At 39.1% G+C, this 13,064-nt stretch overlaps 3 protein-coding genes across 4 annotated transcripts; 2 read left to right on the plus strand and 1 right to left on the minus strand.

Annotated features, from left to right (window-relative positions):
- The first annotated feature begins 1,115 nt into the window (after positions 1-1,115).
- On the plus strand, positions 1,116-3,849 carry LOC140994137 (uncharacterized). Its single transcript, XM_073463708.1, has 2 exons — positions 1,116-1,663; positions 3,297-3,849. The coding sequence occupies exons 1-2, from the start codon at positions 1,116-1,118 to the stop codon at positions 3,436-3,438; spliced, it is 690 nt and encodes a 229-aa protein (XP_073319809.1). The 3' UTR covers positions 3,439-3,849.
- A 757-nt stretch (positions 3,850-4,606) lies between these two features.
- chrac1 (chromatin accessibility complex subunit 1) lies at positions 4,607-8,919 on the minus strand. The gene is made up of 4 exons (XM_073463188.1): positions 8,844-8,919; positions 7,263-7,415; positions 6,930-7,056; positions 4,607-5,691 (listed from the first exon to the last, which is right to left on the minus strand). The coding sequence occupies exons 1-4, from the start codon at positions 8,880-8,882 to the stop codon at positions 5,612-5,614; spliced, it is 399 nt and encodes a 132-aa protein (XP_073319289.1). The 5' UTR covers positions 8,883-8,919; the 3' UTR covers positions 4,607-5,611.
- A 362-nt stretch (positions 8,920-9,281) lies between these two features.
- gatad1 (GATA zinc finger domain containing 1) lies at positions 9,282-11,928 on the plus strand. Of its 2 annotated transcripts, XM_073463116.1 has the most exons (7): positions 9,282-9,377; positions 9,477-9,780; positions 10,069-10,101; positions 10,836-10,958; positions 11,052-11,111; positions 11,234-11,417; positions 11,501-11,928. In XM_073463116.1, the coding sequence occupies exons 2-7, from the start codon at positions 9,601-9,603 to the stop codon at positions 11,689-11,691; spliced, it is 771 nt and encodes a 256-aa protein (XP_073319217.1). In that variant the 5' UTR covers positions 9,282-9,377; positions 9,477-9,600; the 3' UTR covers positions 11,692-11,928. The 2 variants fall into 2 exon arrangements, with proteins under 2 accessions (XP_073319217.1, XP_073319218.1); XM_073463117.1 differs by lacking the exons at positions 9,282-9,377; positions 10,069-10,101 and having other exon boundaries at positions 9,511-9,780; positions 11,501-11,791.
- Positions 11,929-13,064: the final 1,136 nt, after the last annotated feature.

The following is a 13,064-nucleotide window of genomic DNA, read 5'->3' on the forward strand; positions in this document are numbered from 1 at the left end:
AGCTGTAGCTGGAGGTTAAGCTAGTTTTAACACATTTATAAACAGATGGTTTAAGCATGTCAGACGTTTAGAGTGGAAACTCCTCGTAAGTGGAGCTGTGAACAACTCACAGACATCTGAAACATCTCAAGATGTGCCAACTAGACATTGCTTTGTTGAAAGAGGTCACTAGCGAACATTTAGTTAGAAAACATTGGTTTAATCCTTAACAATATGTTGCTTTTTGTAAACTTACCTTTTTTTAATCTAAAATCTTAATCTACAAAAGTAATTGCAGCAGCAATATATATGTAGTGGAGTAGAAAGCGCAAAATTGTGAAGAACTGTGGGGAAATCATGGGAGACAGCAGGCTGGCCTGTACGCCTACCATCTGTGTCTGCCCAGGCTGGCCGTGAAGGCAGACAAGGTCTTCATGGATACATCTCATCCTCTTACAGGGGAGATCCAGCCACTCCCTTCTGGTCGGAGGTGTATACCCCGAGATCAGAACCATTCGAGCAAAAACTAATTTACATTAATGGTGATAACTCAATTAAACAAATAGGACTGTTGGGAAATATAATTTTATGATAATTGTTAACATACACTTTTTCTTTGATTGTTCGTATTATAGTTGGCTCTTGTTGTTTTTTGTCCGTCTGATGTGTTTTTAATGTGTCTTTATGTTCTGCATTGAGCCACAAATAGGACATTAAAGTTTTGTTAAGTTTAAGTGTAAGTCTAAAGTAGCATAGTACTTGAGTAAATGCACTGCTTTCCACCACTGTTTAACTTTATAAATAATTTGTCACCCATTACTGGCTCAACAAAATCTCTCATTTCTTCTTGACATGCACAATGTAGTACATCTTGAAATTTAATGGGATTGTGCGTGTTTTAACAATGTTATCATTATTTGCTTTCCAAAATGAGATGAAAATGCGTTGGTCTCTGTTTTATGTTGGCGAGAGGAGACCTATTGTGTGAATAGTGGAAAAAATGCTCAGTGGATAAAATCTGTCATGATGCCAACAACTGGCCTTTCCAGCTTTTACAGCTGTGTGTGTGTGTGTGTGTGTGTGTGTGTGTGTGTGTGTGTGTGTGTGTGTGTGTGTGTGTTTCAGCCAGTTTGGAGATGCTCCAGGGGGCGGTGAGCAGGGCCGTGCTCTGCCTGTCCTGCTCCCTCCTGTTGGGGATCTTCCTCCCAACAGGGGGTGCAGAGGCAGCAGGGCCTCTTCCTACTTTACCCCCTGAGCCAGTATCCGGGGAACCAGAATTTGAGGATCTGGAGTGGGGCTCTGGATCATCTCTTCTGCACCTGCTCCATAGCTTCCCTGCTGACAGCCCCTTCATAACAGAGACCCCAGGAAAACCAGTCAACTGCACCCAGCGCTTCTGGTTACCACCGTCCTCCGAGATCTGCTGGGAGAACATAGCCGGACCCGAGGAGTTCGCCAGGTCCCGTCTGCTTGTTCTCCAGAACAGGGCTGCCCTGCAGGCGGTGTCCACCTCCAGCGGGGTGGAGGAGGGAGGGAGCTCCTACGAACACCAAGCCAGAGAGGAGGTCCAAGGGATCCTCACAGACCACCAGAGTGTGGTGGAAACTATGCAGACCATGGAGAAGGTGTTTGTCTCTCTGGCTGAGAAGAGGAAGGAAGGGAAGGAGCAGGGGGTCCTCACGAGGTGAGAAACAGAAGTTCATGGACCATTTAACAGATTAAATAACCTCCGGGCTTGAATTAAAATAATTATCGACTTTTCTTCAGACCCTCTCCTTGAGGAGAATAATATATTTCTGACAAACAAAACAACATTGTGAAAATAGCCACTTTCTGTGAATAAAGAGCTGTTAAATAAACTGTCATTGCAGCCACAGAACTGATGGACTTCAGCACTGCAAGATTTTTCTACAACCCAGCATTAAACTTTATAAAAATATAGATCAGATGATGCTGTGTTAGAGACATTTCTTCTTAACAGCTGCTCCACAGAGCGCAGGATTAAATGTCACAATGAAAGCCATCTTTTTTTTCCCTTTTTTACGCTTGTTGACAAAAAATCTCTCAAGAATTCCTCTGTAATGAGAACAGAGCCTCCACTCCCCTTTCTTATGTAAAAATAAATCAAAACATAATCTTCCCACCTTTTTTCTGACCTCTGCTACCCCACAAACAGTTTTCATAAATTCCCGTAACACTGGAGTTTGTGTTGAAATTTTATTTTTCCATTTAAAATTCATACTCTCTTGTAATCACATCTTACACTCCACAAACAGTATTTTTAAAACTGTGGTATTGTGGCTGATTAAGTGGGAATACTATGAATATGTGCCTGTTGATTTCTTGTTGAATTATGTAGGAGTCAGTACACCCAAACTGTATATCAGTGGTCCGACTTTCCGGAGTGGTTGGGGGGGGGGGGACTATTCTTTACTTACTTTAAAGTACAAATACCACACTGTAAAATACTCACAAGTAAAAGTCCTGTACTGAAAGTGTTACTTAAGTAAAAATCTGAAAAAGGTACTTAAAGTATGAAAAGTAAAAGTACTCTATGTGTCTACTATATGACTGTAATTAAGGATAATTAATATTAATTTATTAATTATTTTTTAAGAAGACATCATATTATTTTTCAAAGGTCTTCCTATGTTTTTACAGCAAGAATCTTAACTTTCAGAGTAACTAAAACTGTCAATTAAATGTAGGGGAGTAATAAGTACAATATTTCCTTCAGAAATGTACTGGAGTAATAGTAACATTGGCATGAAAAGAAAAGAAAAGACTCAAGTAAAGTACAAGTATCTCAAATCTGGACTTAAGTTCAGTACTTCAGTAAATGTACTCACAATTCACCAGTGGCTTTCCTTTGTTGTGTATTTATATTTATATAAAAACATTAGAACCATACTTTTCAGATGTCCGTCACACAATACAGCTTCAAGTCCCACTGTAAGAATTAATTACGTAATAATACTGATCCAAGCCAGCTGTGAGATTATTCCTAAATTATTGTTAGTGAGGGAGCCGGAAATCCTTGTTTGACCCAAACACAACACTGCATGACGGCCAAAGAGGGCCGAGCTGAAACGGCGTCCAGACAAGCAGCTGAGTCATTTCAACAATCATCTGTTGGGACATCTGGCCGAGACGAGGCTCTCTGGAGAATGAACGATAGTTGATGCTTTGTCTCTATTAAATGTGAGAGAAAAAGTTGTTACTCTTAAAACAGTCACAGAATCTGGGGGGGAATTCTAATGCACAGCAATGTGTAAATGTGTCTCTGACATTAACTTGTGGTTTGTCGTCACTTTCAGCATGAAAGAGCATCTTACCAACACAGGAGACGCCATAGATGGAAGAGAGCACATGGCAAACATCCTGGAGAATCACTTTTCTTCTTTGGAGAATACTCTGCTGAACATGCAGCTTCGACTCAACCAACTCATCCGACAGTGACGATGATTCATTTTCTTCCCTTATTTGAACTGTATTTATATATTAAAGGATTGTACAACATTGTGTGTATTAACATGCACACTAGTATCCTGGTTATGATGATGTTTTTGGAGTATCCGGGTTATGTTTTGTGCAAGTTAACACCTTATCCCAGCTTCCAGAAACCTGGATATATCTTGATTATAATCAAAAACAAGATAATGCTCAATACCAGGATATTAATGAACATGTAAACTCACTCAGTGTAGCAAATGCATGCATGCTCAGGATTATCTTAGTCTGTATTATTAGGACAAAACACACTTGATATGCACCTTATGTCATCCAAATACCTACCAAAATAACATGTGTAACCTGGAGGCAGCAGAGATCAATAAACCTCACATTATCAAGGACATGTGATGAACTAAAGCCATTGTTCTATATTGCCTTTTTTTCAACCGTTTCATATGGAGATTTCACGGTCATATTAATGGAGACATATTATGTTCATAATTTTATTTTGGATTACTACTAGAATAGGTTTACATGCTTTAATGCTCAAAAAACACATCAGTTCTCTCATGCTGTTACCCCCTCTGTCCGAAATGTTGTTTCAGCTCCCGTCTCTTTAAGGCCCCTCCTCCTGAATACCCAGTCTGCTCTGATTGGTCAGCTCACACACGCCTGACCCAGCACTGCCAACAACAAGCAGCTGTGCTAAATCAATTCTTACGTGCCAAACTAGCCGCTATTAATTATGCAAATGTGTGACATGGTGACAAAGTGTGATGTCACAAAGTCACGGAATTAAAGGCAGGACTATTGACAATGTGTTTCAGAAGCAGTGTTTTCTGTTGGAGAGGAGCTTCTGTTGGTGCAGACTTTGGCCTTGTTAACTCTCAAGATCTTTTACATACACAAATCCAACATAAAACAATGAAGGAGGAAAAAAATGAAACAGCATAATAGGTCTCCTTTAACAGCTGCTAGTAAAACCATGAGACATTTGAACCAGACACATTTTTATATTGCAATACATACCTCTACCTCTCCAAGATAATGGTATAACACAAATATACTCTGAAACTCACTTAACGACTCTGTAAGGACACTCCCACACAGTTTAAAAGCCTGCAAACTCCCCTCCAGTTAGCATTTAGAATAAAAATGGAGTGCAACACGAATATCAGACAGCATGAAACTTTATTTTAATATCAAATCTAAACAATTTTACAACAAATTTACGAGGAAGATGCCTTGTAGATGGTAAGCTGTTATGTACACTTTAAATAGTCACATCTGTTAGGCTGAGGGTGAAATTTCATTTGGAAAGACAGCATGTTCAGTTGCTTTATAGTTAAACTGGAGAAAGAAAAGAGGTAATTTTGATCAGTTCAAACAACTTTCAAGTATTTATGAGAAGCTACTCAGAACTCAAACATGACAATATCTTGAAAAAAATCAGGTATAACTTAGACTCAGAAACATTAGCACAATTCGCTTTGACATCAATGTTTGACAGCGTTAAAATAAAATGTTCACCCAACCATATTTTAAAGGCAATAACAACTCAGGAGCTGACACATCTGTGCTCCAGCTGTGTGGAATGGACTTCAATTGTGTCTTGGTCTGTTACACAGAGCGAGCTCATGCAGGCCTTCAGAAAAAAAAACAAAAAACTAAACAAGCGTGGAAAACAAGCATGAAATTTATAAGTTGCTGCTACCAGACAAGGTTCAAAGATAGTCTCTGACTAGAGGCCAAATGCAGAATTGTTCTGAGATCTACTATTCAAGTGCATCATTAATTAGCAACAACAGTACTTTAGCCTACACAAAAATATTGTTTTTGTAGAGGTGATCAATTCTGCAGACAACCCAAGGGGTTATGATTAATTTGAGGCTGCTTTGTTTAGGACACCGTTACAAACTTTTACTGACATAAGGTACATCTTCTTCTATGGTGCTCTAAGACTCTGTGTGTTGTTGTGTTTGAGTCTTCATTTAATTTCACATTTGCCCTACGTGGCTTTACTTTCAGTTCCATGAGCTCTACAGCTGAACTCTGTCAACGCGTTTAAAAGCTTTGACAAATTCCAGGGTGTCTCTCCTGCCAGTCATTTTGCTCTTAATGAATGGCGTGTACACTTCCTAACATCTGTCTTGATGCGAAATGCAGCCAGTGTCCCTCTTTAAAAGTCAGTGTCCTCTTCCTGCAATTGCTCCAAAGACTTGAGGTAATCTCGAGCCAAGATCTTCTTGGGCAGGATGTCTGTCGGTTAGAAAAGAGAATATTTCACAAAACTAATAAAAGATCACAGAAACAGAGATCACAATAAAAATCCAAGTCACTTCCTTTCAAACAATGACTTTTTCTCCATGATGAAGTGACGAAGGAGTGATGCTGAAACCCATCAGTTTTTCTTAAAGGCACATTGTTTAAAAGACAGTGCCTTGGAGTTTTCTTGTGATTTTTTGTGTGGAGCACCTCAAACCAACTCAGCTGAGTTAAAGAAGTGATCCCATCCTTACATTTAGAGATTGTAGCTTGTTGTTTTTAGACTACTTGATATTTTACACTTAAATACTTGGTTTGCGTACATGTCGTAACTTATAATAGATTCTAATAAAAAGACAGAGGAAAATAAACAGTAAATAAACATTGATGGGTTATTACAATGAAACAGGATATGTTGCATTTAAAGAATACAAGTTCAGAGTTATAATAAAGAACTGGCTGGACTGCAGAAATAACCTTTGAGAACTGGGAGTATGGATCCTCGATTGTGGTATCTTTAATTACATTTTGTAATATCCATATATAATGGGATTATGACTTAGTACAGTCTACTGTATATGGCTAAGACAACCAGACAGGAATTCTGTACCTGACAAACTATGGTGCCTCCTATCGTCCATGCAAACAAATTATATAAAAATCCAACATTACAATAAATAGTTGTTTATATTGTTGATTAATCTGTCAATTATTTCTTTATTTAATCAATTATGTTTGGTCTATAAAATATCAGAAGATGGTGAAAAATGTCAATCCGTGTATCCCAAAGCCTAAGATGACATCCTTTAATGTCTTGTCTTGTCCACAACCCGCAAGATATTTAGTTTACTGTTGTAGAGGAAAAAATAAACCAGATAATATTCACATTTTTATAAACAAAGAATTTTGACTTTATTCTTAAGAAGTTTATCTAAATCGGTGGAAATTAATTCAACTGATTAATCGCTTACTTGTTGCAGCTCTTATTATATCTCAGTATGATGCACTGGCACAAAAACAGGAATATTTTGAATTTATTACAGGGCTTTTGTATTAGACTGCATTTACTCATCTAACTGTGAGTTTAATGTTACCCTGATAAAACCACCAGTTACATGAAATCTGTGAGGCTCCACATTAATCTACAATTTCAATGGTAATTGGTAAACAGTGGCCAACATCACATGCTGCAGACAGTCCCTGCAGGTTCACCTGGCTGTGTCTGCTCTCACCTGTAAGGAAGTGGAAGGTCTCCTTCTCCTCCGCGGTGTGCGCCAGGTCGCTGTATGACAGGCTGTTGGTCTCTTTCCCGGAGCTGTTGTTGAATGAGGACAGAGCCAAGTGCTGGACAAACAGCTCCTTCAACAACACAACAACAAGTCAGCGGAGGAGAAACTCACAGTGAGAGCACACTTTTTGAGCTCAAACGGACACAGGAGCAGCTACATGTACAGTTATCAGAGAAGCTAACAGCGAGCTAACGCCTGTTAGCAGCAGCAGATGAATGAGCTGTGAAGTTAGCAGCGCTCAGTGGACCCATGATTTAGCATCAAACCGCAGCTTACTGTCGCCTTGGTGGTGAGAAACAGGGCGTCCTGGTTGATGCTGGAGACATCAGGGGAGCTCTTCATTATCAACCTCACTCTGGAGATTGGGAGTGAGATGGTCTTCTTACTGGTTGACGTTTGGTCATCTTTGTCGGGATTATTTTGAGACATCTTCATGAGGACACGGGGAGAGACAGACAGGCGGAACTTCAAGTATTGTTTTGAACCGTGACGCGTTTATTCTTCTTCTACTACGAAATTAACAGTAGTTGGCGGTTTTTGTGCTGGATTACCGCCCCCTGCTGGAGTGGAGGCGCTACAGGTGAAAAACATTTTTTTTTGTGTCCAGTTACTACCTTTATCTTTAAAAAATGTATCATAATGTCATCATTGTCATTTTTCCTCACAGAACTAGCTTTGATTCAGATACCTGTTGCTTTAGGTGGGCTAAATGTGATTTTAGTGTTCAGAAATCAAAATTAAAGGGGCACTATGTAGTTTGGGAGAAGAATTTTGAACTCAGAAATTTAATATTTACAATATTAATGAGGTGATAATATTTATTCAGTCTTTCCATGACTGAATGAACAAGCTGTTCTCGGAGGAAAATAAGGTCCCCAGAACACTGTTTGAAGCTAGAAAGGTGGCAGGGTCCGCCAAATATAAACAAAGTAAAACAGTATGAAATTGCATTTGTCTGTTCAGTTCAATTCAAAGAGTTTATATAGTTTGGTTAGGCGTAAAAAACGATTGATCAGCCATCAAAGTTTATCTTCTGATTAAAATTTCGATATAAATAATCCCTTCCTCATATTTTCTTTACAATACACTTTATTTTCTTGTTATACTTTATGTCTGTTTGTTTTATGTTTTTATAAATTATTATTATTCAAGTTTGAGTAGTTGTATACAATGCACATTTGTATGGACTGAAACTGCCAGTTTAATGGCACATTCATTTATTTATTTATTGAGAAACATGTTGATCACTTTAATCATCTGCATGCATTTGAGCTATGATGTTAGAGAGTTTATCCCAGTGCCACTGCTATGTTTCAAGTGTCGGATAATGGTACACACTGCAGGACAATGTAAAGGAAAACTAAGATGTGCAAGGTGTGGAGGTGAACATGAATATGGAAAGTGTGGTCAAGATGCAAAAATCAGATGCTGCAACTGTGGTGGTGAACATAGTGCTGCTTATGGAGGGTGCCCTGTTCAAAGGCAAGCCAGAAAGTTGCAGGAATATAAAGTAACAAACCAGTTTCTTATGCTGATGCAGTTAAAAAATAAGTAAAGTAAAGTAAGCTAGCCAGACCCGGTGCTGTGCATGTGATAAATAGCACAAGGGAGTCTGAGAAACAACGAAAAGAGCTTCCGTCTGCTACACCAAATCCATACATAGAGGAGATGAATGAAGACACACTGATTGTGGACCAAATCAGCTTTGTGGCTTTCATCTGCAGAACTGTGAATGTTGCAATGCAGCAAAAGAGAAAAAGTAATAGAATCAAGACAATTGTAGAGGCAGCTATAGAGATCCTGCAGTTTAAAGAAATTACAGCTGAACTGATAAATTAAATGTTGAACCCGACTTACTATGATCGACCATCTCAAGGTAATAAGTATCCTCCTCATGGTAATCCATATCCTACAATGGAATGCCAGAAGTTGAATTGCCAATAGGCAAGAGTTCAAGATGGCTGTGGCTGATCTGAAAGTGGCACCAGGTGTTTTGTAGGATGCATGAACGAGGGCGAGGATGGAGTTTGGAAGGGATTTTAGGGATGAGATGACAAAATGATGGAATGCTACAAGGCTGTGATTATTTTTCTGAAAGATACAGGTTTACATGGCAAGATATGATATTTGTTTTTTGTTTTATTTATTGAGGGGGACTTGTATTATTAATAATTTACTTGTAGGATGTAACCTGAAGTACATGAAGCCCTGAGGCTACACACTCCGGTCCAGTAGGTGGCGGCATGCAGCTTCACACCCTGGTATGCGAGCCGCCATTAAACTAGAGAAGAAGAAGAAGAGGAGGCAAAGGAGAAGAAGAAGAAGGTTCCGTTAGCAATGGCGGTGATGTGTCTGCAAATGTAAACAATTCAGGCTGCATTTGATGCTTTCGTGAGTATCGTATTTAGTCTAAAGTCAAAGCTTGTCATTTAAGTTGTGTTGACCTCAGAAAGGAGACATATTTCTCTCTGTTTGTGTCATTTGTGCCAGTGTCATTGGTGAAACACAGTTAGCAGGAGCTAAACGGAGCAACCATCATCTATCTCATTGTTGAGCACTGTATGTGTAGCCGCTCGTTTCTTCGTACCCTGGCGTCGCTTTCCGAGCATTAACGATGCCGCTGGGGTTGAAGCCGTGCTGTGCTGTGTGCAAGACGAACTCCTCGTCGATGTGGAAGAAGGGAAACCAGGGAGAGATCCTCTGCAACAACTGCACGGGGAAGAGCAGCAGCGGCGGAGCGTCAGGACCCTCCATTTCCTCCAACATCCAGCCCAGCAATGGCGGGGGAAAGCAGGTTGGTTGTTGTGTCTAAAATGTGCCTTCTTGTGCGGAATATTAGCACCACACTTTGTGGTTATTTTAAAGGGAACACCCACTCAAAAATATAGTTCACATGCCAGTATGTGAGCTCTTTTTACGCCTCAGTTTTGTACATTTTAAAGTGCTTCCTTGAGCTGAAAGGCAGAATAACTGAGCCAAATGTAGTGATTATAATCGATCACAGAGCAGCTCCTGGTGACTTAACTTTGATATGAGGATGTTTTCTTCAATTCTAATGTTGACACTCTTATTTCCACTATAGGAAGACCATTGTCTGTGTCTGTCGAAGATGAAGGTAGACTCCAGGGATACAACAAGTAGTAAATTCATTGATTCTTGAAAATCGGCTATTTTGATATTAAAGTATCTAATCAGGTGAAAAATGCTTAATATTTGCTTGTTTGAGATCCAAGAATGTGAACATTTGCTGCCCTGTTTTGATTTAGATCACTATAAATAGAATTAGGGCTAAGTTAAGGATTACTGTCATTGTTGATCGTTTTTTCAAATAATCGATTGGTCTATAAAATATCAGAAAATGGTGACAAAAGGCCAATCGGTGTTTCCCAAAGTCCAAGATGATATCCCCAAGTGTCTTGTTCTGTCCACAGTGCAAATATATTTAGTTTGCTGTCATAGAAGAGCAAAGAAACCAGAAAACATTCACATTTAAGAAGCTAGAATCAGAACATTTGGACCTTCGTTCCTTTTCAAAAGTTACAAAAACTGATGAATTAATTATCAAAGTAGTTTGTGATTTAATAGTCAGCAACTTATCGATTAATCCTTGCAGCTCTAAATAAAATGTCTTGTTTTTTGGACAGTAGGTCAGATAAAACAGGCACTTGGAAAGCTATCACTTCAGGCTCTGAGATATTATGATGGACATTTCTTTATTTTTCTTATCTTTTCTATAATTACCTCATAATCATGAACTGCCCTAGTACATTTTGCTTTAGGGTGAAGGTGGCTGGCCAAGTAATGCTGAGTTGCAGCTAAATCCCTGGTGTCTGTTGCTTTTGCCTGTAGTCCAAGCAGGAGATCCACAGGAGGTCTGCACGGCTGAGAAGCACCAAATACAAAGCTCCCGCGTCTGAGAAGAAGGTGTCAACAAAAGGAAAGGGGAGACGACACATATTCAAACTCAAAAATGTAAGTTAGAGATGGATTAGTCAGAGAATTAAGATGTTTCTCTTGTTATCATGCTTCACCATGAATTTACCTGTTTCTGATCCCTTTCCTCAGCCGATCAAAGCACCAGAATCTGTTGCAACAATCATCACGTCAGAATCAGTATTTTATAAGGTATGTTGTTTATTCTTCCCAGGCGGAAATAATCTCACGTTTCTGTTCAATATCATGTTTTTTACCTGTGAGAGAAGGAGCCCAACTGTTGTCATCCTCAGTGTTAATATTTGTGTTCACAGGGTGTATACTACCAGACAGGAGATGTGATCAAGGTAACAGATGAGGAAGATGGGAAACCATACTACGCTCAGATCCGAGGTTTTGTGCAGGACCAGTATTGTGAAAAGAGTGCAGCGCTGACCTGGTTGATCCCCACTCAGAGTAGCCCAAAGGACCAGTTTGATCCCGGGACATACATTGTTGGTGAGGAATTTAAGATTCAGACTTTTTTTTTTAAATTTTCAACAATTTACAGGACAAGTTAAGAATTGCCTGCTCTGTATCAGGTCCAGAGGAGGATCTACCCAGAAAGATGGAGTACCTGGAGTTTGTGTGCCACGCCCCCTCTGAATATTTCAAGTCACGGAGCTCTCCGTTCCCCACCATCCCCATCCGACCGGAGAAGGGCTACATCTGGAGCCACATAGGACCCACACCAGCCCTCACTGTCAAAGAGTCCATCAGTGGCAGCAGTTAACACGACGGCGATATGAACTCAGTCTGTTGCTTTTAAACAGATGTTTGTACATTTATGTAATATAATGAAAACAAAAAATGGTTGTTAACCACAGCCATTACTTCAAATTGAAGACAGGTTGTAATTTGATACAAAGGAAATCAGGTGTGAATACAATTAAAACAAGTTGTTTACACAGCTGCAACTTTGGAATATTACTTTTGTATTTAGTGTTAAATAAAAAGCTCTTTTCTACCATCTCTTTTGTCTGTGATTGTTTGAAAAATAGTGTTTATGTATTTATTGAGATGCTGTGTGGGAAGCAGACCAACGTTATTTCTTCTTTTTTTTTTACAGTGTTATATATTTATTTTATCACTTTTCCCTTCTGTGAATAAAGCCGTAATAATTTTATTATGATAATGTTAAGCTGCAATGAATTAGATTTGGCTTAATAGACCAAGTATGTGTCCACATACAAGGAATTTCACTCCAGTTTTTGTTCCTTACACGGGAATAGGAACAAGCTAAGAACAAGGACAACAAAAGCCGATCTAATGAAGGTTAACAATGGTCAGGACTGTGATGTGCACTAGTGTGTGTGAAAAAAAGGTGTATATATGGAGATTTTCATAGGGTAAATTTTCTTTGTGGACACCAGAAATCTGTTTTTAGAGAGGTGGGCCTATGAGCATAATTTGTGACATTGCCAATCCTGCTCCGAATATTCAGCATACACAAGTGTGATGTGGTGATTTGAAGCCTCCAGTGCACAAATACTGAGAATGGACTTAGGCCCTGCAGATAAACTAAACTGATAAATTTTTGTATATTCAGATATTCTGTAATTTTATTGAGGGAGAAGGAATAAGTGCCATTTTAAGAATTTTGATGTGGTAATTATACTCCTTTCCTGCAAATAAAGAATACGGTCATCTGTCTGACACCAAATAATTATTTATGCCTTAATACATGTGGGGAGGAGATCCGTCACTAAAACAAGTCATGAACACCCCTACTGTACAACACTGTGCCATCAGTTTTATCCAGGAATCCACACACACAAGATAAACAGATTATTAATTGGGCTTATTACATTTTATTGTCATTATTATTATTATATTACCTTAAAGGATAAGCTCCCTCAAAAATTATAATGTAGTTATAATCTACTGTCAATCTACTACCAATGAAAAGTCTGTTAAAGTTTTCATAGTCCACAAAACATTTCCGGAGCTTCACAGCAAAACAGCGTTGCAGCATTCTCGTAAACAACTGAAATAGATGGGAACTCCAAGACACAAAGCAACGTCGAGTCAGCTCAACCGAGTTCAGCCGAAGGAAGAAGTGCGCAGCAGCGATGCCTCTCGCTCTGCGTCTACACTCTTTGATAA

The sequence above is a fragment of the Pagrus major genome, chromosome 3, assembly GCF_040436345.1.
Source record: "Pagrus major chromosome 3, Pma_NU_1.0".
In the NCBI taxonomy this organism is placed as follows: Eukaryota; Metazoa; Chordata; class Actinopteri; order Spariformes; family Sparidae; genus Pagrus; species Pagrus major.

Bases quoted from the DNA above. Each gene is read 5' to 3' on its own strand.
- LOC140994137 (XM_073463708.1), top strand. From the start codon at position 1,116: ATGCTCCAGGGGGCGGTGAGCAGGGCCGTGCTCTGCCTGTCCTGCTCC. The intron at 1,664-3,296 runs GTGAGAAACAGA...CGTCACTTTCAG, and splicing joins GAGCAGGGGGTCCTCACGAG to CATGAAAGAGCATCTTACCA.
- chrac1 (XM_073463188.1), bottom strand. From the start codon at position 8,882: ATGAGGAGGATACTTATTACCTTGAGATGGTCGATCATA. The intron at 7,416-8,843 runs GTAAGTCGGGTT...GTCCTCATGAAG, and splicing joins CCTTGAGATGGTCGATCATA to ATGTCTCAAAATAATCCCGA. The intron at 7,057-7,262 runs GTAAGCTGCGGT...GTGTTGTTGAAG, and splicing joins TTCTCACCACCAAGGCGACA to GAGCTGTTTGTCCAGCACTT.
- gatad1 (XM_073463116.1), top strand. From the start codon at position 9,601: ATGCCGCTGGGGTTGAAGCCGTGCTGTGCTGTGTGCAAGACGAACTCC. The intron at 10,959-11,051 runs GTAAGTTAGAGA...CCCTTTCCTCAG, and splicing joins ACATATTCAAACTCAAAAAT to CCGATCAAAGCACCAGAATC. The intron at 11,112-11,233 runs GTATGTTGTTTA...TTGTGTTCACAG, and splicing joins CAGAATCAGTATTTTATAAG to GGTGTATACTACCAGACAGG.